Here is a 22,971-nt window from a genome sequence, read left to right on the forward strand (position 1 = left end):
TTGTTTAAACATGCCAGCCAGAGGAGTGTGGCTCCTGAGGTTTGTTCCTCATATTTAAACATCTTATGGAGGATTTTCTTGTCAGTGTCGCCTTTAGCTTATTCACTGGGGTTGTGAGGCACTATTCTCCATAAAGCTGCTTTGGAACAACCTTTATTGTGAAAAGCACTGTGCAAATACTTTAAATTAAATTGAAGTAAATTAGATTTAATTGGATTGAACTGAATCAAAATGTGTTGGTTCAAATGTTAAGAAAAGCAACTCATTTTCCAAAACAGTGCTGTGTTGTGTAAACTGACCACTCTGTGCTATGACACTGGTTTCACAGACCTTTTATAGATCCATGTTGTCATGGTAATTTTAAACTGTTCATCCCACAGGGCCTTTTTATTTTTATTTTTTTATTTTTTTTATTATTATTTAGGAGCACAGACTGGCTTCACCAAAATGTACTGAATTAAAAGGGAATAATTTATCTATTTAAAATATTTAAATATTTAAATAAATAAATAAATAGCCTTCAGGACCACCCATCGAGTCTGCTATTTCATTTAAATGGAACAATGGCTAAAAATAATAACAATAATAATTTAGCCATTAGAACTATTTAATAGCTGGTGGAAATTTATAAAGTGGGAAGTACTGCATAAACCATTATGAAATGGTGAATTTGTTGTAGACATTATTAAGTTCCGTATTTTTGCGCCAGGTGGCGCCCAATAACAAAAAGTCACCTGTTTTCAGGAGGAGAAGAGGGCGTGGAACGGAACGGATAGAGAGGGAGATAGACAGAAAACGAGCGAGCGAGCGAGCGAGCGATAGAGAGAGAGAGAGAAATCACAACTCAGCCAGTCCACCAGTTTGAAGGTCTGCTGTCACGCACCCTACGCACTGTAGCACCAGCCGTGCGCACTCCTCCATGCGTGCGGACAACGTGCACAGGTTCAGCACCGCACTGACGTGGACAGCATGCTTACGGACAGACGGAAAGAACCACAGTCTCTTCCATAGAGACAGAGGTTCCATCCATACTGTAAGTACATAACGGGGAGAAGTATTTGCCGGCATTCAAGGGCTGCATCCTTTTCTTCAAAGGGGACAACATGGGCAGAACAGTGATCTTTAAAATTTTAATCTCAAGCATTTGATGATAACAAGGAGGATTTCGGAAAAGTGCCAACGAAGGATTTTAGCGGCTTGTCTGCGATTTGTTTCATAGCCCAGGACTTCGATAAGTTGCTCAGGAGAATGGAAAAGCCCATCCAGCCTCAGTCAACCATGTCCAAGTGCGCAGAAGGTCCGTCAGAGGACCTCTCCAAACTTACGGATGAGGAGCTTCTGAAATGGAGCAAGGAAGATCTGGTGCGCCGGCTGCGGAAAGCCGAAGCCGAGAAGATGAGCGTGATAGTGGACCACAGCAATCTCATCCGAGAGGTGAACCGCAGGTTTCAGCAGCACCTGAACGAGATACGGGGTCTGAAGGTAAGAGGAGCCTGGTTAACCGTTTCAGGTTGTTGGCGAATAGAGCTTTTATCTTGCAGTCATTTGCCATGCCTTTCAGTGGTTATCTCTGAAAACATTTGGCCTTCTAAGAAATCCCCAAAACGCACTGTTATTTAATGTCTAGCTAGATGTAATTTCTACAAATTTCTCAAGAATTTTGAGCCATACATCTTTTATATTGCTAAAATTATAATTTATTATCATAATTAACCATTTAGGGGAAAAAAGTGATAGATTTTATGAGATGCCATCATACCCTCCTAAATTAACATTCTGCTAAAATTATTTAAACTTATATTATTTAATACTTAAAATATTATCCCTTGTGATATTGCAATGTATATATAGTGCGAAAGGATTCTGAAATAATATTAAGGGAAATAATGAGAATTAAATGTCTCTTTTATATATTCTTTATGCAGTTCATTAACATGGACAAATGTACAATACATTTTTTTTTTAACTGTACTGTCTGAAAGGCTGCTGCTCTGATGCAGTGCACAATACTAGAAAAAACTGAGTGTGTTAGTGTCTCTGTTTTGTGGACTCTGTCCACCACTGCACTACATTGTTGCCAGTGCTTGCTTACTTTACTTTCATCAGTCACTCTAGCCTTGCTTGCACATCAGTGTTGAATCATAGATTTTATTGTTCCAGGAGGTGAATCAGAAGCTCCAGGAGGACAACCAGGAGCTACGAGATCTCTGCTGCTTTCTGGATGACGATCGGCAGAAAGGGAAGAAGGTGTCGAGGGAGTGGCAGCGCCTGGGCCGGTATAGTGCAGGAATCATGCGTAAGGAAGTGACATTGTACCTGCAGAAGCTGAAAGAGCTAGAACAGAGGCAGGAGGAAGTGGTGAGGGAGAACCTAGAACTGAGAGAGCTGTGCCTCATGCTGGATGAAGAGAAGGGCTTATCCACTGGTGGGTCAGCAGGCACCGGGGGACCAGCCGGCTGCAGGAATTCAATTGATAGCCAGAGCAGCCTGTCTCATGCCAGCGGACCTGGGCCTGGACTACTGAGGGATGTAGGTGATGGGAGCAGTACCTCCAGCGCGGGCAGCACCAACAGTCCTGACCATCTCACACATAAAGAGCAGCTGTTGGGTGGCCCAGCTGGAGGCAGTCCTGACCACCTATATAAACCAGGCACAGGGGAGGAGGCATTAGGTCCCGAGCACGCAGGCCGCAGGCATAGCACCAGCCAGGAGTATACAGCGCATACCTTTCCCCAGGTATGCAGGTCTCGCTGCGGGTCCTTCTCCAGTCCAGACCATAAGGGCCTACGGGGGCTCAGTCCAGAGAAACTCGGCAAGAGCCTGTCTAGAGGCAGTCCAGAGCAATTCTCGAAACACTTGCTGGTGTCCTCTCAACCGCCCGGCAGCCCCGACCTTTTCCAGAAGCACAGGGTGAGCATGGGTAGTGTGTGTGGGAGTCCAGAGCCCAAACAGAGTCTATCAGGGATGCCAGAACACCTACAGAAGGGCCGTATCATATCTGGAAGCCCTGAGATGTTAAGGCATCAGTATGGCGGCAGCCACGAACACGGCAAGTTTGGCAGCCCGGGCCGAGAGGTAACACAGAAGAGGACAGGGGGAGAGGAGATGTCGCCTCATCACCGGAGCATCTATACCGGTATGAACAGTGGGTCCAACTGGAGCCTGCTGTAGCACCCACAGTGACATACATGGAGTTTCATTTGAATACACCACATGCAGAGGGGATGGTCATTCTTCATCATGGAGGGCATCATTTGCAAGCAAAGCACAATTTCCAGCCAATTCAGCCAGCTATGATGTGCATTTAGTTCAGTTTGTCTTTGCTCAGTTCAGGAGAGGCATTGAGGAGATAGAGCAGGGACTTTAGTGTCTGACTAGAGCAGAACATCTCATCTTTGGTAAAGGTCGGTGGTGTCCAGTCTTGGTCCTCTTGGACCATGATTTTAGCAGGCTTTAGCTGCTTCCTGTCATTTATGCCTCTGTACCTGTGCCTCCGAAACCATTGTTTTAAGCTCTGGAACCCAGCTGAGGGAACACTTATCAGTGAAAGACCAAAATACTCAGAGGCCCAACAAAAGCCAGAAGACAGTGCAGCCCAGCAGGACCAGGAGTGGACACCACTTATTTGCCATATGCACCCAGGTGAGTGGAGTGGCAAAGTATGAGTCAGCAGAGCTGGAACAAGAGCAGTGTTGAGACTCCTATTTATTTATTGACCCTTTTCTTATGTTCTCTCAACTCCATTTACAATGCAGACTTCACAATGATCTTCTTATCATGTATAGATAACACTGTGAGTGTCTATTGTATATGAAGTGCTTAAGCTGAGTGCTGCAACACATATATACTCTTGAATTACACAAACACACACCCACACATAATCACATACAACTGTGTTTACATCTGCATAAATAAGCAGAAGCAAAAATGTGTTCTTGAACACACACACACACACACACACACACACACACACACACACACACACACACACACACACACACATGTTGGTCTACCTATCATTATGAGGACTTTCCATAGACATAATGATTTTTATACTGTATGAACTATAGATTCTATCCCCTAACCCTAACCCTACCCCTAAACCTAACCCTCACAAAAACTTTCTGCATTTTCACATTTTCAAAAAAACATAGTTTAGTATGTTTTTAAGCTATTTACATTATGGGGACACTAGAAATGTCCTCATAAACCACATTTATAGCATAATACCCTAGTAATTACCAGTTTGTAACCCAAAAAATTGTCCTTGTAAACAACACACACACACACACACACACACACACACACACACACACATGTTGGGTTTTCATGTTTTATGAGGACTCTCCATAGACATAATGATTTTTATTCTGAACAAACTTTATATTCTATCCCCTAACCCCAACCCTACCCCTAAACCTAACCCTCACAGAAAACTTTCTGCATTTTCACATTTTCAAAAAACATAATTTAGTATGATTTATAAGCTGTTTTCCTCATGGGGACTGACTGATTGTCCCCACAATGTAAAAAATATCAGGTTTTACTATCCTTGTGGGGACATTTGGTCCCCACAACGTAGGGAATACCTGGACAGATACAGACACACACACACACACACACACACACACACACTGTTGGTACAGCTATCATTATGAGGACTCTCCATAGACATAATGATTGTTATATTGTACAAACTATAGATTCTATCCCCTAAACCTAACCCTCACAAAAAACTTTCTGCATTTTTCATTTTCAATAAAACATCGTTTAGTATATTTTTTAAGCGATTTGAATTATGGGGACACTAGAATGTCCTTATAAACCACATTTATAGCAAAAATACTCTTGTAATTACCAGTTTGTAACCTAAAAAAAAGTCCTAGTAAACCACTTAAACCTGCCCCCCCCCCCCCCCCCCACACACACACACACACACATGTTGGTGCAGCTATCATTATGAGGACTCTCCATAGACATAATGATTTTTGTATTGTACAAACTATAGATTCTATCCCCTAACCCTACCCCTAAACCTCACAAAAAACTTTCTGCATTTTTACATTTTCAATAAAACATCATTTAGTATGGTTTTATTTTTAAGCGATTTAAATTATGGGGCCACTAGAAATGTCCTCATAAACCACATTTTTAGCATAATACCATTGTAATTACCAGTTTGTAACCTAAAAAAAGTCCTCGTAAACCACTTAAACCTGCCCACACACACACACACCACAAGGTGCTGGCACAGATCACAGCAGGGTCTTGTAACTTTGTACATAATTAAAGCATCACTTTAATTTTGCCTGTAGTTTCTGAAGGATTTCAGTTGGAGTTCTGAAAATTCAAGTTTTAGGTGCTGTATGCCAGTAGTGAAGTTTGATTTGATAGAAACCATGTTTAGGGATGTGTATCCCTTTTAGTCTGACAAAATCAACAATGTAGCCTCATATTAACCTAAGCTAATTTATCCTGTGAGAACAATTTCAAAGAAAATGTAAAGAAAACCAATTGTATGAATTTAGATTAGCAGTTTGCTTTGAATAGATAGTTTATAGCTTTGATAGTCAAAACTGTCTGGTCAAAAAGGCTGCAGTGAACATTATTGGAGGACAAACTGTAAGAATGTGAATGTATGCAGAACAAAGGGGAAGAATACCAGGCTCTCTTCCTGATGTATAAAATTTTCTCCCGCTATATAGGCTGCTAATGATTTCTTTGAGAGGAAAAGTGCTGAGCTGTGTGGCTTGCCAGAGCCGTGGGACACATCTTGAAGCTGTGTGCTGTTTACCTTACGATGCGTTTAATAGGAAAATAACAGCTGCTATTTAACACCTGAGCTCACTGACCTAAAAGACAGGCATGAATGCTTTAAAAAGAGTTACACAACTAGTAAGAGTGCTGTTATTTTGATGCAGGACAGTTGTAAGTGAAATTCTGGTATAGACTGGTATGGTAAAATTGTTGAGTTTGCCTTTTCTCAGAGGAAATTTTTATTGCTCAGATGTTGCCATTTCAGAGCTCAGGAGACTTAAAGGGAAAGTTTACCCTAAAATAAAATGTATTCACTCTTATGTTTTTCCAAACCCACATGTTGTTATAAACCCATATATGTGGAACACAAAAGGAAATATTAGTCAGAATGTTAGCCTAAATACACTTTCATTATATTTCATTATATACTGTAAATTCCTTAGGAGAAATGAAAATAGACACAATGTATGTGTTTAAATACAATCAAAAGTATAGAGCTATTCAATTAATATGGATTGCATAGATGATTTGATTTTAGGAGAATTTAATGAGAAATATTTTGAGTACATAATGCATTCTGTAATTTTTGATTGCAGACTTAGACATTGTTGAAATCTCTTCTGAAACTTAGCAGAAGATGCATGCAAGATTATTGGGGTCTTTTTCTCAGTAGAAAAATCTGAGGAGCAGGAGACCTCAGAAAAAGTCTCAATTTATTCTCTGTTTAATCTCACTGCTGTCTAGAAGAAACAACTAAAATATTAAAAAGATTTATTTATTTTCCTATGGGACGTGATGTGGTGTTTTTCTCTCTGAGTGCACAAAGGACTTGTATGCAAGCTTTGTACCAGACAGCCTGTACTGAGATCCATCTTTCTGCACCTTCATGTCTTTCGACACATCCAGCAAACGAACATTGAATAAACAATTGTACTCTCTATTTCCCTATAAATCATTTGCTGTGCTTGAGACACACATTCTGAATTTCCATTTGTGTTTTTCCATTATCTTTCCAGACCAAGACTCTTTTTCCTAATGTTGCAGATCCAATTAAAATTTTATTTTCCAATTCCAGATCCAATTATTGGTTAATCAAACAGTAAAGGTTTTTATACTGCCCTCTCTTCATGCAACTCTGTTCTTTATCAAAATCACATGCTCGTATTCTGAGTAGGGAATTACAGTTTATCCCTGTTGGTCATGGCCAGCCAGCCTGGATTATTCCGTAAGAAGGTTTTTACAGTCGGATTTCTCTTTTTCTCCTCCCTTCCTGGGGTGTGTCCTGTGGTCCCCTATAATGCTCATATTTTTGGCTTTTTTGATCCAGCCCCTCTATAGTTCTAGTTCATTTGCAACAGCCATTAAGCTATATCAGTAAAGTAACAGCTGCAAGGAGTCTGATTGAAGAGTTCAAAGTGAAGCAAGTTATGTGATCTGTGAATGACTTCTATAAGTCATTTGCTTTTAAACATGCCTAAATTGTAGAACTTAGAACTTAGGGGAAAGTCTTTGGTATTAACACTTAAAGGATTCAAGTGTTAATTCAAGGATTCAATTTAAGGTAAGCTAAATCTACAACATTTGTGGCATAATGTTGATAACGACAACACATTTTATTGACTTGTCCCTCGTTTATTTACCAGAAATTGCAAAAAACGTGGTTACAGTTAGGCACTTACAATGGAAGTGAATGGGACCAGTGTATACACATTATGTACAAATACACACTGTTTCAAAAGTATAGCCACAAGACGTAAACATTATATGTGTATAATATTTTAGTGCCATCTTGGAACGGACAACAAGGAGAGCTGATTGAATCGGTTTGAATGCAAGTGAATGGAGGAGATGCCTCAGACCGAGCTCCTTGCTCAGACCGCTGCATAAACTGCTTTTGTGTGGAAACAATGTTGCGGTCCATAGGAACAGCTGCTAATTAGGTATCTACTCATGAATATCTATGCAAATGAGGCTTACGCCACGCGAAAGGCAGTTTGAACTCCACCCATGCCAATGAGCTGGCCGGAAACTAAAAATTTTTTGTAAAAAAGTTGTAAATATTGATCTATTTCTTACACACACCTAGCATTTCACTTCAGAAGACATTAATTAATCCAATGCAGTCATATGGATTACTTTTATGATGGCTAAATTGGCTTTTTGGAGCTTCAAAAATTTGGCACCCATTCACTTGCATTTTACAGATCTGAGATATTCTTCTAAAAATCTTTGTTTGTGTTCTCCAGAAGAAAGACAGTCATACACATCTGGGATGGTATGAGGGTGAGTAAATGATTAGATAATTTTCATTTTTGGATGAACTATTCCTTTAATGCCAGAAAACCCTGTTATCTGGTAAATGGCGTAACACAGGTAAATCCCTGATTTTATCACACTAAAATAATGTTAACATGTATAATGTTTACATCTTGTGGAAATACTTTTAAAACTGTGTGTATTTTTATGTTTATGGACTGACCCCATTTGCTTCCATTGTAGGTGTCTTACTGTAACTGAGATTTTTACTTTTTTTTAAATAAACGAGGAATGAGTCAAAATAAATTTTTGTGGTAATCAACATTATGCATAATTGATACAGTATTTAAAGTTTGATAAGAACCATGATTGCCTTTTTATACCACTCATACTTACATTTCTTTGCAAGCCTGCCTGCAGGACATAGAATGAAGTGATGAACAAACTTCCAATATTTTTTCTTCTACTTTGAATTGGAGGATCGTTCCGCCCCAATTTAACCCCTGCTTGTATCATATCCTTTCTCTGTCCCCTTCTCACAGCTTCCAAAGCCATAGCGAGAGCCAACAGTATGACCTGCTATCCCACAGAGGACACTGCTTTTGACCTTGACCAACCTCTTCCTAAATGTAGCTCTATACCTATAGCTGCCCTGTAAATCTCCTTCATAGGGGACATCTGTCTGAGTGTTCCTCAGAGCCAGATGGCAAATCATACTGTCTGTCAATCAGACCGTCTGTCAACGTGTTGTGTAAATAATGAATAATGCTGTAGCTCAGCTGCATTTGCATTGGTAATGTTACACAGAACAAGCCCTGCTGGCTGTTCATGCTTCACGCTTTGTGGGCTTTTGTCATAGTTTCAGGCTGATGTGGCAGTACATGGTTTTGGCCCTTTGCAGTAATTTAATTTGGAATCTGAGCTACTCTGAGTTGAAACGGGCAATGTATTTCTAATTGCTTGCCTTGACATTTAAGGGGAATTTAATTTCTGTTTCTTTCATTTCTCATGAGATAAAAGGTCTGGTGGTGATTGGGACTGGCATCAGATGGCTGTTTTTTTCTCTCTTGCTATGGAGCTGGGGTTGTGTAACAATTTGGAAATATTTCTCAGAAGCTCCATAATAAAGTAAATCTACTCAGCTCTTTGGGACCTGGCCAATGACTGATCTTGAATGCTCTGCTATAATTAATGACTGTCTGCTTGTTTTATGGTTTAATGAAAAATTTAAATCCTGCTAAGCTGTGTGCTAAACAGACAGCAATTTATTTCCCCTGTGATCAGTTTGTGTGGTTGCTAATTCCATAATCTATTAGTTTTCATGCAGCGTTTGGCACACAATAATTTCAATGTGCTGCATGCAGTGTAGAAAATGCAGCTGATGAGAAGAGTTCTGGGGCTAAATAGGTGTACACATTCTGAGAAGTGGAGAGCTACAAAGTCTGCAATTGATTCAGGGTTTTTGCTACTGTGTCGGAAGGAGAAACTTTGAATTTAAGACACGTGGAATAGATTATGGGTCAGCTCCTTGCCTATATGTCTTGCCTTAACACCTCTAGTATGGACCTTAGTCAGGGTAGATGCAATATATAATGTGATGCAAACGAAAACAAGGCTGTGAGAGATACGAGGACAGTCCGATTAATAGATTTGATTGTTTTAAAGGGATAGTTCACCCAAAAATGAAAATGTACTCACCTTTAAGTTATTCCAAACCTGTATGACTTTCTTTCTTCTGTGAAGCACAAAAGGAAATGTTAGGCAGAATGTTAGCCTCAGTCACCATTCACTTCCATTATATTATGTTAATTAAAGTGAATGGTGACTGAGACTAAAATACTGCCTGATGTCTCCTATTGTCATTCAGGTTTGGAATGACATGAGGGTGATTAAATAATGACAGAATTTCATTTTTGGGTGGACTATCCCTGTAAGATTCAAAGTAACGTCTGATTTTCACAACTTATGTTTTCCAGAGATTTTTGTCCAGTGGAAATTTTTGAAGATCTGGTTTTTATGTTTTGGTGGCTGAAGAATCAGCACCAAGGTACACATCAGTACAACCCCTTAAACAGACTCCACTTCTCAAATTTAATTAAATATTAAATTTGGTGCCTAACCTAACTAAGATCTATTGAGTATAATTTCCCTCCATTTTAATTTACAGTTTCTAAATTGCAGTTAGGAATGACAATGGCGTGTGCAGTAAATTTCATTGTATTCCTATAACTTTTCGGTTTGGAAAAGATTTGGTGTTTGGTGATAAGGGTAAGCATAGCCAGTGTTAGAGGAATCTTCTATTCATTTCTGCCCCCCCCCCCCCCCCTTGTAACAGGAGTAACATGTTCAGGTGCAGAGGAGGAGAAAGAATAAGGCCTCCAAAGTGTCCTTTAGACTGGCTGTTAATGCAACTTTTCTCTTAGTCCAGTTCCCCTGTGTATGTTTTCACCTATGCATTAATATTCTTTCATTGAGATCTGATAGAAAAATATGCCATTATCTCACATTGAAATAAATCTTTCTTCCATTCAAGTTTAATCATGCATGTGGATGTTTTCTGTTCTGTATGAGTGAGTTCAGTTACTTCCACTCATCTGTGTTGTTATCCTGACTGTGACAGTGGCCTCTGTAAAAAAGTGTCTTTGTAGAACATGCATTGTCAACTTCATGGTTACTGCAGCCAGTATCTCCCAGTAATAGTTTAATTCATTAAATGTCAGTGAAAATGATATACATTATTCATCTCAATTATAGCTCTTGATCTCTCCCATTCCTTGGAAGATGTGCCAACAAAAGCCTTTTGTTCCAAATGATACCCTGTGCCATCTCTACCAATTCTCGCCTCTGTACTGCCCAGCAGCATAGTGAGATTATATAATTCATGCTGAGAGGGCTGAGCCTGCTCTTTACTCAGAAACCCTGTTCATCACCCTGCTGTCTTCAGGCATAAGGTAGAAACCATTGATTGCTACCATAGAGAGAAGGAACACGAGGGCGTACAGTGGTCAGGGCACCTGCAGGGCTTTTACCTAATCTATGGTCATAGTCCTCCAAGAGCTCACAGCCAGCTCACAGCTTGAGGGGCCAGATTCAACCCACCATTATCCTGTTCTAAAGAAGTCGAAAAAAACATTCATGGCGAGAGGGAGAGGCTGTCAAGTTGATGGCTCGCTGTTATAAAGGTCTTAAAATGGTTTCTGAGAACCTCTGGTAAAATGCTCGCATTGGAAATGCTGAGAAAATGGGATCCTTTTCGAGCAGAAAACATTGTCTGGTTAGTGGGAATGTGTTCACACACATCTTTATCATACTCTGTTGACCTTTGGCAATGACAGAGGAGTGTATTAGTGGCTTGTGTTTGTGTTTGGGTGTGACTTAGGTCACTGTGTAGGTAAGTCAGTGTTTTGCATGCAGATGAAGGGCAATCACACAGTATTGTAAGTCACTGCAGTCAGGTAGCACTGTTCCCCACTGAGCATATGTGATATATCTCAGTTAACAGTGAATATTAAACAGGAATCACTGACTTAAGAATAAAGACATCAGGATGAATGCATGGATTGGCTACAGAGTGTGACAGTGGTCACTCATTTCTTTCAGAGGCCTTGCTTTGAGAGGTATTTTTCCCATTCATTTTCGCACAGGTAATTTAAAAACATTCCTCAATTTGAACCATTCAAATAAGATCAGAATCACAATATTTCAAACATAGCAAAAAAGTACAACACTGTGTTCTTAATGTCTTTTACTAAGCAATTAACTTTGCATCCCATGCATTGCGAATTATGAAATTGAATCCAAAACAACTATTGATCTATTGACTTGAAAACAATGACTCAGAAGTGACTGCCCACTCCCATGTAGCATTGTGAATTATGTAATAGAGTCAGCCTCTCTGCACTCTCAGACAACTCACATACACTCACTGAACACTTTATTAGGAACACTATGGTCCTAATAAAGTGGCTGACATGATCTTATGCTGTTGTAGCCCATCCACCTCAAGGTTCGATTTGTTCTGCATTCTGAGATGCTATTCTGCTCACTACAATTATACAGAGGGTTTATCTGAGTTACCGTAGCCTTTCTATCAGCTCGAATCAGTCTGGCCATTCTCTGTTGACCTCTCTCATCAACAAGACGTTTCCATCTGACAGAACTGCTGCTCACTGGATGTTTTTTGTTTTTGTTTTTGGCACCATTCTGAGTAAACTCTAGAGAATGTTGTGCGTGAAAATCCCAAGAGATCCGCAGTTACAGAAATACTCAAACCAGCCCATCTGGCACCAACAATCATGCCACTGTCGAAATCACTGAGATCACATTTTTTCCCCATTCTGATGGTTGATGTGAACTTCAACTGAAGCTCCTGACCCATATCTGTATGATTTTATGCATTACACTGCTGCTACATGATTGGCTGATTAGATAATCACATGAATAAGTAGGTGTACAGGTGTTCAAATATATTGTATTTTACACTAAATATATATATATATATATATATATATATATATATACTGTATATTTAATGAAGGAATGAACTACGATTCCCAATACAAATCAAGAACAATGGTACAATATAAAACTATTGACTTGTAGACATTGATTATAAGTATTCGATTGTAATGCTGCATTCCATTCAAAGTCGGATGTGGGATATTCCGACTTGATATCTCTGATCTCCGATCATAAAGTTATTCCATTCCCCGATGCTCGGAAGATGACGTATAAGGAAACAAATGTGCAGTACTCCTGTTAGCTTTGCAGGTGTTTGACTTTCAACCAAATTTCTTAGCAACCAAATTGTGGAGGATAAACAATGCTATGCAATGCTTGGATTTGTTCTACAAGCAAACCATTATCAAAAGAGAGTGTAATTTTCCTTGCTTTTAACATCTGTCTCTGCAAACATTAGATTAACATGTTTTGTTATTATGTAATATAGGAGCTCTGACTCATTGATGCTTTTTATTTGCTTGAATATTAATGTTTATCATAAACTTTATACATCTCCCTGAGTGCCGACATGTCTGCGTGACATCATGCACCTGCATCTTGGCGAAATCGAGTTGAGGATTTCCGCACAAGTTTGAATTCAAGGGGCATTCCAGGAAAGAAATTTGACCTTTAAAAAGTTATGAAATCACACTGACTTGTAGCATATATCATAGCTTTACATCGAAGCTCATGGTTGTCTTGAAAAGTTTATACTGGCAGGGAAGGATGGGAGATGAGTACGAGACCAGCAGGTAGGAAATAAACATCAGTGGGATGGTATTAGCAGGACAGCAATGTGGGGCAGGTGTAGGCAGGATTCTTATGCTGGGACAGCGTAACTGCTGTCACTTCACTTCACTGAATTATATATGATGACCTGCTTACAGATAAAACCTCTTAATGTTATGGATAAAACTTTTTTGACTGCAACTATCTATGCTTACTAATTAGCATTACAGGTCATCGGCATGTGTTGTGTTTTGGATGCTCCTTCCCAAGCTGCTTAAAGGAATAGTTCACCCAAAATATATAGAGTTAAGTCATTATTTACTCACCTTAATGTTGCTCTAAACCCATGAGTTTCTTTCTTCTGTGAAACACAAAATGTGAATTTTTAACTACATACTGTAGGATGTAAGATGTTTTTCCAATGTTTTGTCAGCTTAACGATCAACACCAATTTAAACAACTGTACAGACCATTGAAGAGACTATAAGTCTTTCCCTCAAAGCCACATTTTCATTTCTGTCAAAAATCAAATATGCAGCTACTCTGAGATCCATCACCAAGAGTGTAATAGTCTTCACAAACCACTTTACAATTAAAATTCTGAAGTCAAGTAAAGAAGTTAAACCTTTCCTTGTCTCTATTTGCTATATTTTTGGGAAGTCATCCACTATCGATTTGGGAAATATATGGATTTTTTTTTACTGTCATTTTCCATTTGCCTTTATTTTTGTGCGCATGTTTATGTTTGCTGCTGACTAGAAGTTTTGTATATTGTGGTATGGGCAGGAATAGATTGCTGTGTTATATAACTGAAAAGTGTGAGATGGATTGAGAGAGAGAGAGAGCAAGACAAGAAGAGAGGTGAAGCTATTTTTTATGGTGAAAGCACTGCACTTTTGCTCTTGGCTCTCACAGCCGGTTCACATTTCAAAGCATAGGCAGAAAAAGGCGGTTGGACTCTCACGTATCGGCTTCAGAGAGCAGCGTGCTGCTTACAGTTTCAATGGTGTACTGAGAGAAGGCCATAGTTAGTGCAAAATCTATTGAAGGCAAAACTGCATACCTTTCCACCTAAATGCAGTTTCATAACAAAGTTCGACATGAGCATGTTCATTTAATCCAAACAGTCACATTAAGCGTATATATATATACAGCTGCTTACATCCATGCTGTGATGATTCCTTCAGCATTTGGCTCAACCCACTTACCCACGACAGATCCATGCGACAGTTTTGGATGACACACTACTCTGCGCAAAGCATTTGCCCTCATTAGATAAGCTCTTCCGTCGCAATTGTTACATTCTTCACCAAGCTGCTGCAGCAGCTACTATTCATATTTCGTGGAAATGCAGGCAATTTAACCATTGCTTTTGCACTGTCTTTCTTTTATTCTCATCTTTCCTCACTGAAGCTGACCTGGCATTGAGGCTGCCTCCGCACAGGCCACTGCTTCACTGTAAACCTGTCATACTGCCCCCTATGGCTGTACACAGGTCCTCTCAACCTATTTTTCTGCCCGGAGCGAATGGGCATTGCTCTGGCTTCATGCCACTTGAGCTCTATTACAGCTTTAATTTAACGCGAGGGAATCAAAAGATTAAAAATGTAATTCAAACATTATTCCAACGCACTCCAGCATTTCAATCCGGTTCTCCCGCACAAGTGATTCCTGTCATCCTGATTACCTCACCGTGCAGCTTGTTTGGGGTGTGTTCCATTCAGTGATCATTCCCATGCCCTATTCCCTTCGAAGACTTTACTATTGTAGGGCTTTACTGGTTGTTTAGATCAGTGTTACTATCAGAAATAATTAATAATTATTTCTTTAGTTATTAATTAATATTTAAATTAATTAATTGAATCTAACTCATTAAAACCTCATATGGGGCTCCAGTAAATGTAGTGCGCTACGTTTAGGAGTGGGTTTGGTTATTAGCAATAATTAATAATTATCAAAGATAATTATTAATTATTAAAATCAATAGAACATTGATGAGAATCAATGTTAGCTTTTTTAATCCTTTAAATCAACAATTATCAAAGATAATCATTAATTGTTAACATCGATGAAACATTAATTAAAATTAACACAAGCTTATTGATCATTCAAATTCAACAATCATCAAAGATAATTATCAATTATCAAAAATCAACAGAATATTAATAAGAATTAACATCACCACCCTGGAATCAGGGACTAATAACCAGATAGTATAACAGTCTCAATATTAGATTGTTTTCTTAGGAAAATTGACATCCGAAGAATATCGATTTTCGGGAAAAAAAACAATGAATGAAGGCTTGAATCCGAGCACTGACATCACATCAGCATGACACAGGTGTATGCAAAACAAACCAAAACACTTCTATTTGTAATATAAACAAAGTTTATTTATGCAGTAATATCAATTAATAATTAATACAATGCAGTCAATAAACTTCCGACTTACAACTACAAACTAAACAGTGATATGATTAGATATGGAAATCAAAATAATTCTATAACACATGAAGGTGTGTGTGTGTGAGAGCGAGTGTGTGTGTGTGTGTGTGTGTGTGTGTGTGTGTGTGTGGTTAGTACGAGAGAGAGAGAGAGAGAGAGAGAGAGAATAAAGTGACGGCCCTAAAGCCGATTTCGCAATCGTAGGAGAGAAAGCAACTGTTAGTTTATCGCTCAGAGACGCGGTGGACGGCTCGTAAAAGTCCCGCGTTCTTTGACTCTTTAATGGATAAACTCAGTTTGCCGGTCTCACCCGCGATGGCGAAAATGCACAACAGTCCAATTTAGTTGGACCACAATACAGCAAAACAAATTTGTGATAATTAATAATGAGCGGACATGGCAGTCCATAAACTGTATAAGCAAAAACCTTGAAACACAAGAATAACACACTATAATATTCTATCTCTACCCAGACATAAAACCTCTTACTTGAATTGCATGAGGATGCAGAATGTGTGTTCATACATCCTTTAACTCCAACCGGGTTCCTTGAGGCTCGGGTGATGATGGGAGGCCGTTTCCTCACTCTGTCTGCGGGCGGTACGGCTGCTGATTCTCGGCGGGCTGGCGGAGAAATCAGAAATGTCGACTTGATTGAAGATGGAAGAGAAATCTTTAATCTCTTCACTTCTGCAGGCAAACGGATGAAGATGCGGATTGCTCGGCGGTCTCCTTCAGATCCGTTAGAGTTTTCGGTTGAACACAGAGTAATCTCAACTCGTCCAGCGAGATGGAGATTGTATGGCCACAGTTTCAAGTCGGACGTTACTTCCTTGTGCCACGAGGTTGCAAGCTGCGTCTATACACTGCGAACAAAGTTGCTGGAAGCAAATCCCGGAAGCATTTCAGAGGTATTTCTACTCCCGATGATGTCATGGTTTGAGGGACATTCTGTTGTGTGCCTCATCCAATAGGAGTTGAGAGTTCGATCCTTTAGTGAGCAAGGCTTCATGGGATTTGTAGTCTGTTTTGGACTCCCTTTGTTTGATTTTGGTGCGATTTTTATCAGTAAGATTTACGACCTGGTATGTGGGGGCTTGAGTTAGGTTTTTACGACTGTGTTTTTTTTTTGTCTTCTATCTGAATACATGAGGCCCAACACTATCAAGCATGAGATATTTTGAGGGCTAAGAAGTGGTGGACTCAAAAAATTCAGAACTCACTTTGAAGTCTTTATATTCAGAAATTCCAATTTGAAGTTATCTTCCAACATGACTATCATGAATGTTCTCCCTTCAAAGTGCCCTTCGGAATGTGATTTATTTGGAACACAGGGGCAATCATGCAACAAGAGAACTTCCTTTCGAGCTGAATTCGGCTCCGCAAGTGATGGGTCGCACTCCGCGTCACAACTCGTTCATGAATCATTCTACAAATGCGTCTCGCCTCCTCGCAGCATTCGAGCTTGCCACGCAGCTCCGATAACTATGAAGCAAACGCTTCTACAAACTTTGATTCATCTCTAGACTATAACATGACTTTCTCTCCTCCCGCCCAGGACAAACGTTTCACGCAGGTGAAATCAATTCATAATTTTCATTTTACTGACAAGTCTTCTCTACTTTTACCCGAATCATTAGATTGAAAACTCTTAACAAGCTTGACCATAGAACCTAATTGCTGCATGACTTTAAAGTGTTTCAACAATCTGTCATAATCTTGCGCTCCACTCAAGCTTAAAGTAACGGGTTGAAATCTGCACCGGATGATTCGGATTCACATTTCACTTCATCGTTTTCTGTAGAATTAATTACAGATTATCAATATAAATAAGTCATATTTATTCAACACACTACTGCAAATGGCGCTCATATTGTATCTATTAAATCCAATTCTCAGGCACAAACTCCAAACGATTTCATACTTCCTCATCAAAATGAGACGAGTCACCCTGTGCCAGCAATAGAGAGTTACTCACATTACGTTGGAGAACAACCTACAAAGCTCCAAACCATACGCTTAAGTTAAATAAAAATCAGACTATGGTATTCATCTTGGTACTTAGTTTCAGGTGCCAACTTTAAATGATGTTGTAGGATTGCAAATGCAAGCATGTATCCTGACATTGCTTCACATCCAGTATGTTCCAGATATTTAATCTAGCAAACAATTAAGTTTAAGGTGTCTGCTGATGCAACATTTATTTATGTCTCCTCAACAAGCGGTTGTTCGCAGGTGTCTTGCAACACCTAATCATGAAAAACAACATAAAACAAAACAAAAAAACAAACAAACTCAAAGTTCAAAATATCTTCCTAGAAATGTAAGCGCAGTGTAGTTCTAACGGGAAGACTAGCAGCTGTAAATCATCGCACCATTAGCTAGGTAACACCTAGCCAATCACATGTAAGCCTATGTCTTATAAGTCTGCTCACAATCTATCACATTGCATTTCAGTGTGCTAACATGGCAACCTCCACCACCCCACCACTACCAGTTGAGTCCCGTCCTGCACGGGGGTAGGCTCCTCGCCCCTGCTTCCTATCTCTGGCAGGATATGACGGTTCTGAGTACAACTTCTTTGGACAGCCAGATGGGGCTTAGAGGGACATTACATTTCTGTTTTATATTCATCAAATAAATGTCATCTTAAATTTCACTCAAGTCTGCGAGTCTTCCTGAAAGAAGTGCTTTTACAGGGGATCCCCTTTTATGATCCTGGCTCAACTATTTGCCTGTTACCCCAGTCACCAGCACCATTTAATACTAGGTGTTTCTGCAAATGCATATTTTACATACAGTTGTGCACAAACGTTTGCATACACTTGGAGAGTTGGTAATATATGTACCATTTTTAAAGAAAACATTAGTGAGCAGGCAAAACACATTTCTTTTATTTCTTATAGGATTCATATTCAACTGTAGGTTATAACAGAATGGCACAATCATAAAACAAAACATGGCAACAAAGAAAAAAATGAAATGACCCCTGTTCAAAAGTCTGCATACCCTTAGTTCTTAATACTGTGTATTGCCCCCTTAAGCATCAATGACAGCATGCAGTCTTTTGTAATAGTTGTCTATGAGGCCCCAAATTCTTGCAGGTTGTATAGCTGCTCATTCGTCTTGGTCCAGGTCATGCAAAGTCTTTGGTCGTCTTGCATGAACCGCACGTTTGAGATCTTCCCAGAGTGGCTCGATGATATTAAGGTCAGGAGACTGTGATGGCCACTCCAGAACCTTCACCTTTTTCTGCTGTAACCACTGGAGGGTCAACTTGGCCTTGTGCTTAGGGTCATTGTCGTGCTGGAAAGTCCAAGAGCATCCCATGCACAGCTTTCGTGCAGAAGAATGCAAATTGTCTGCCAGTATTTTCTGATAACATGCTGTATTCATCTTGCCATCAATTTTCACAAGATTCCCCGTGCCTTTAGAGTTCTCAAAACATCAGTGAGCCACCACCATGCTTCACAGTGGGGATGGTATTCTTTTCACTATAGGCCTTGTTGACCCCTCTCCAAACAGATCACTTATGGTTGTGACCATAAAGCTCTATTTTGGTCTCATCACTCCAAATTACAGTGTGCCAGAAGCTGTGAGATGTGTCAAGGTGTTGTCGGGCATATTGTAACTGGGCTTTTTTGTGGCATTAGCACAGTAAAGGCTTCTTTCTGGCAATTTGACCATGCAGCTCATTTTTGTTCAAGTAGCGTCGTATTGTGCTCCTTGAAACAACCACACCGTCTTTTTGCAGAGCAGCCTGGATTTCTCCTGAGGTTACCTGTGGGTTTTTCTTTGTATCCCGAACAATTCTTCTGGCAGTTGTGGCTGAAATCTTTCTTGGTCTACCTGACCTTGGCTTGGTATCAAGAGATCCCTGAATTTTCCACTAAATTATAAGTGATTGAACAGTACTGACTGGCATTTTTAAGGCTTTGGATATCTTTTTATATCCTTTTCCATCTTTATAAAGTTCCATTACCTTGTTACGCAGGTCTTTTGACAGTTCTTTTCTGCTCCCCATGGCTCAGTATCTAGCCTGCTCAGTGCATCCACGTGAGAGTTAACAAACATTGACTATTTATACACAGACACTAATTGCAATTTAAAAAGCCACAGGTGTGGGAAATTAACCTTTAATTGCCATTTAAACCTGTGTGTGTCACCTTGTGTGTCTGTAACAAGGCCAAACATTCAAGGGTATATAAACTTTTACACGCAGGGCCATTTGTGTGATTTCTGTTATCATTATGATTTAAAAAGGAGCCAAACAACTATGTGATAATAAATGGCTTCATATGATCACTATCCTTAAATAAAAGACAGTTTTTTTTTTTGCACGATCAGTCATATTTTCAAAATCAATGCCAAAATTTCACAATTTCTGCCAGGGTATGCAAACTTTTGAACACAACTCTATTACTGTTTACATTATCAGTAAATGTTATATTATCCATAAACCCATCCATATAGGAAGCAGCAAGTAGTGGTAGCCCTGCTTCCAATGTTTCCAACAATGTACACCCACTTTCAGTGTGCTGGGCTATACCGTTATCTCAACAGAATGCAGATGCCAGCCCAACCTTGAGCACCGTCTAGTCACAATGTTAGTTGTGGACCAACGCGATCTATGTCCGTCCGCTTCAGTTTTCTTTGGTCATATTCATTAATGACTCTAATACCAACCCACTGCAGCCTCAGCATTTTACCATGCTTCTGCTGAAGCACCTTTCTTCTATGCCTCACCATAGCTGTAACAAGTCCCGACTATGCAACTGCAAGTCCTGTTCTCCTCTAACTCAATTGTACAACCCCGGAACCTCACCACAAATCCTCTACTCGGGCAGTGTGCTCAAGATTGGTGACACTGCAACCGCGGCACCCCTGCTATTGGCTCAATACATCTCCGAAGCAGTGCAAATGCAGCGTTCACATGCCACAACCACAGAATGTCTTTCAGGCCATGCGTACAGTTCACCATAAGCCTGCATTTTCGAATGCATATTTCATTCGAATATAGCCTACTATACACCCTCCAGTTGAATGCCATGCTTGACGACTCTCGCAGCCTATTCGTATCACAGAGTGAGATCTCGTTTATTTGCAGTGTAAACTTTTCACATGAAAACACGGGCTCTTCCTGTTAAACTCTGTGTGGTCCCTTGCTTGAGGATTCAGCCCATTCACTTCGCATAGGGAGTTCTTTTAAAATGCAGCATATATCACTTTCACATTAATCAAGTGTTCTACCATCGAATGCTGTGCGGGCCCATGCCTGCGGATTCAACCATTCGTTGCATTGAGCGAGTTCAGTAAAATACAGCATAAACCATTCTGACATGAATCGTTTGCTCTCCCACTAAATGCAGTGCGGTTCTGCGCTTGAGGATTCAGCCTGTTCATATCGCAAAGAGGGGGATGGTTCACTTTTTAAGCATCTTTAATCACTTCATTTGAATGTAGCACAGGCTCTCTCGTTCGAATGCAGTGAGAATCACCACATGCAGGCCTTGGGCACTCCCATTCGAATCACAGTACAGCTCTCCCATTCAAATGCAGTACAGCTCTCCTGTTAAAATGCAGTATGGCTCTTCCTTTCAAACACAGTGCGGCTCTCCCATTCAAACTCAGTATGGCTCTCCTGTTCAAACGCAGCACGGGCTCTCCCGTTTGAATCGCAGTAAGGGCTCTCCCGTTCGAATGCAGTGAGTGTCACCATGTCCAGGCTGTGGGCTCTCCAATTCGAATTGCAGTGAGGGCTTTTCCGTTCAAACGCAGCACGGGATCTCCCATTCGAATCGCAGTAAGGGCTCTCTCACACCCAGTCTCAGATACCCCCCCCCACACTCGGTGCCCAGCCTTGGCTTGTTTTGGGGGGTATTCAAGCTTGAGTTAAGTCTCGAGCTTCAAGCCCTTCTCCAGGGACAGTGAGCCAAACACATTTACACTATCCTCATGGCAGGATTACATTAACTTGCGAACTACTGAAATGGAGTTTCATAACAACGTTCTGGAGGAGCATGTTCATTTAATTCGACCAATCACATCACCAGAGTAAGAGTATATAAACAGCTGCTTACATCCATGCTGCGACAATTCCTCCAGCATCCCTCCGCCACCCCAAATCCTCCCATCTATTCTTTAATAACTCAACAAGTCCAGGGGGTATTCGAGCTCGGGTCAAGTGTCGAGCCTCGAGCCCTCCTCCAGGGACAGCGAGCCAAACAATCCTCATGGCAGGATTACATTAACTTGTGAACTACTGAACTGATCAAAAGGGTGTACAGCTTCATGTTGAACAACTGTACCATAGATCAGACTGACAAAATGCCACCAAAACATGTCTACAACTATTTCATCTAATTAATACACTGATCAGATGTTCTTTGGAAAGTACTGACAAATTTAAAAGTTAGTAATGACTTATGAATATTTTTGAGAACTGATTCCGATGGCAGGTTTGAGTTAAAGGTACACTATATTGCCAAAAGTATTCGCTCACCCAACCAAATAATTGAATTCAGGTGTTCCAATCACTTCCATGGCCACAGGTGTATAAAATGAAGCACCTAGGCATGCAGACTGCTTCTCCAAACATTTGTGAAAGAATGGGCCGCTTTCAGGAGCTCAGTGAATTCCAGCGTGGTACTGTGATAGGATGCCACCTGTGCAACAAGTCCAGTCGTGAAATTTCCTCGCTACTAAATATTCCACAGTCAACTGTCAGTGGTATTATAACAAAGTGGAAGCGATTGGGAATGACAGCAACTCAGCCACGAAGTGGTAGGCCACGTAAAATGACAGAGCGGGGTCAGCAGATGCTGAGGCGCATAGTGCGCAGAGGTCGCCAACTTTCTGCAGAGTCAATCGCTACAGACCTCCAAAGTTCATGTGGCCTTCAGATTAGCTCAAGAACAGTGCGTAGAGAGCTTCATGGAATGGGTTTCCATGGCCGAGCAGCTGCATCCAAGCCATACATCTCTAAGTGCAATGCAAAGCGTTGGATGCAGTGGTGTAAAGCACGCCGACACTGGACTGTAGAGCAGTGGAGACGTGTTCTCTGGAGTGACGAATCACGTTTCTCCATCTGGCAATCTGATGGACGAGTCTGGGTTTGGCGGTTGCCAGGAGAACGGTACTTGTCTGACTGCATTGTGCCAACTGTGAAGTTTGGTGGAGGGGGGATTATGGTGTGGGGTTATTTTTCAGGAGCTGGGCTTGGCCCCTTAGTTCCAGTGAAAGGAACTCTGAATATTTCAGCATACCAAGAGATTTTGGACAATT

The 22,971-nt window shown here is 40.4% G+C and overlaps 1 protein-coding gene across 2 annotated transcripts in view; it reads left to right on the forward strand.

The window, feature by feature from the left end:
- The first annotated feature begins 842 nt into the window (after positions 1-842).
- The window catches only part of LOC127411840 (coiled-coil domain-containing protein 85A-like), a 54,387-nt gene continuing 32,258 nt past the window's right edge, over positions 843-22,971 (forward strand). For both annotated transcript variants that reach the window (XM_051647657.1, XM_051647658.1), the window contains exons 1-2: positions 843-1,482; positions 2,161-3,136. In XM_051647657.1, the coding sequence (XP_051503617.1) occupies positions 1,249-1,482; positions 2,161-3,136 (1,210 nt within the window). In that variant the 5' untranslated portion in view covers positions 843-1,248. The remainder of the gene's footprint in view (positions 1,483-2,160; positions 3,137-22,971) is intronic.

This window comes from Myxocyprinus asiaticus, chromosome 21 (assembly GCF_019703515.2).
Source record: "Myxocyprinus asiaticus isolate MX2 ecotype Aquarium Trade chromosome 21, UBuf_Myxa_2, whole genome shotgun sequence".
In the NCBI taxonomy this organism is placed as follows: Eukaryota; Metazoa; Chordata; class Actinopteri; order Cypriniformes; family Catostomidae; genus Myxocyprinus; species Myxocyprinus asiaticus.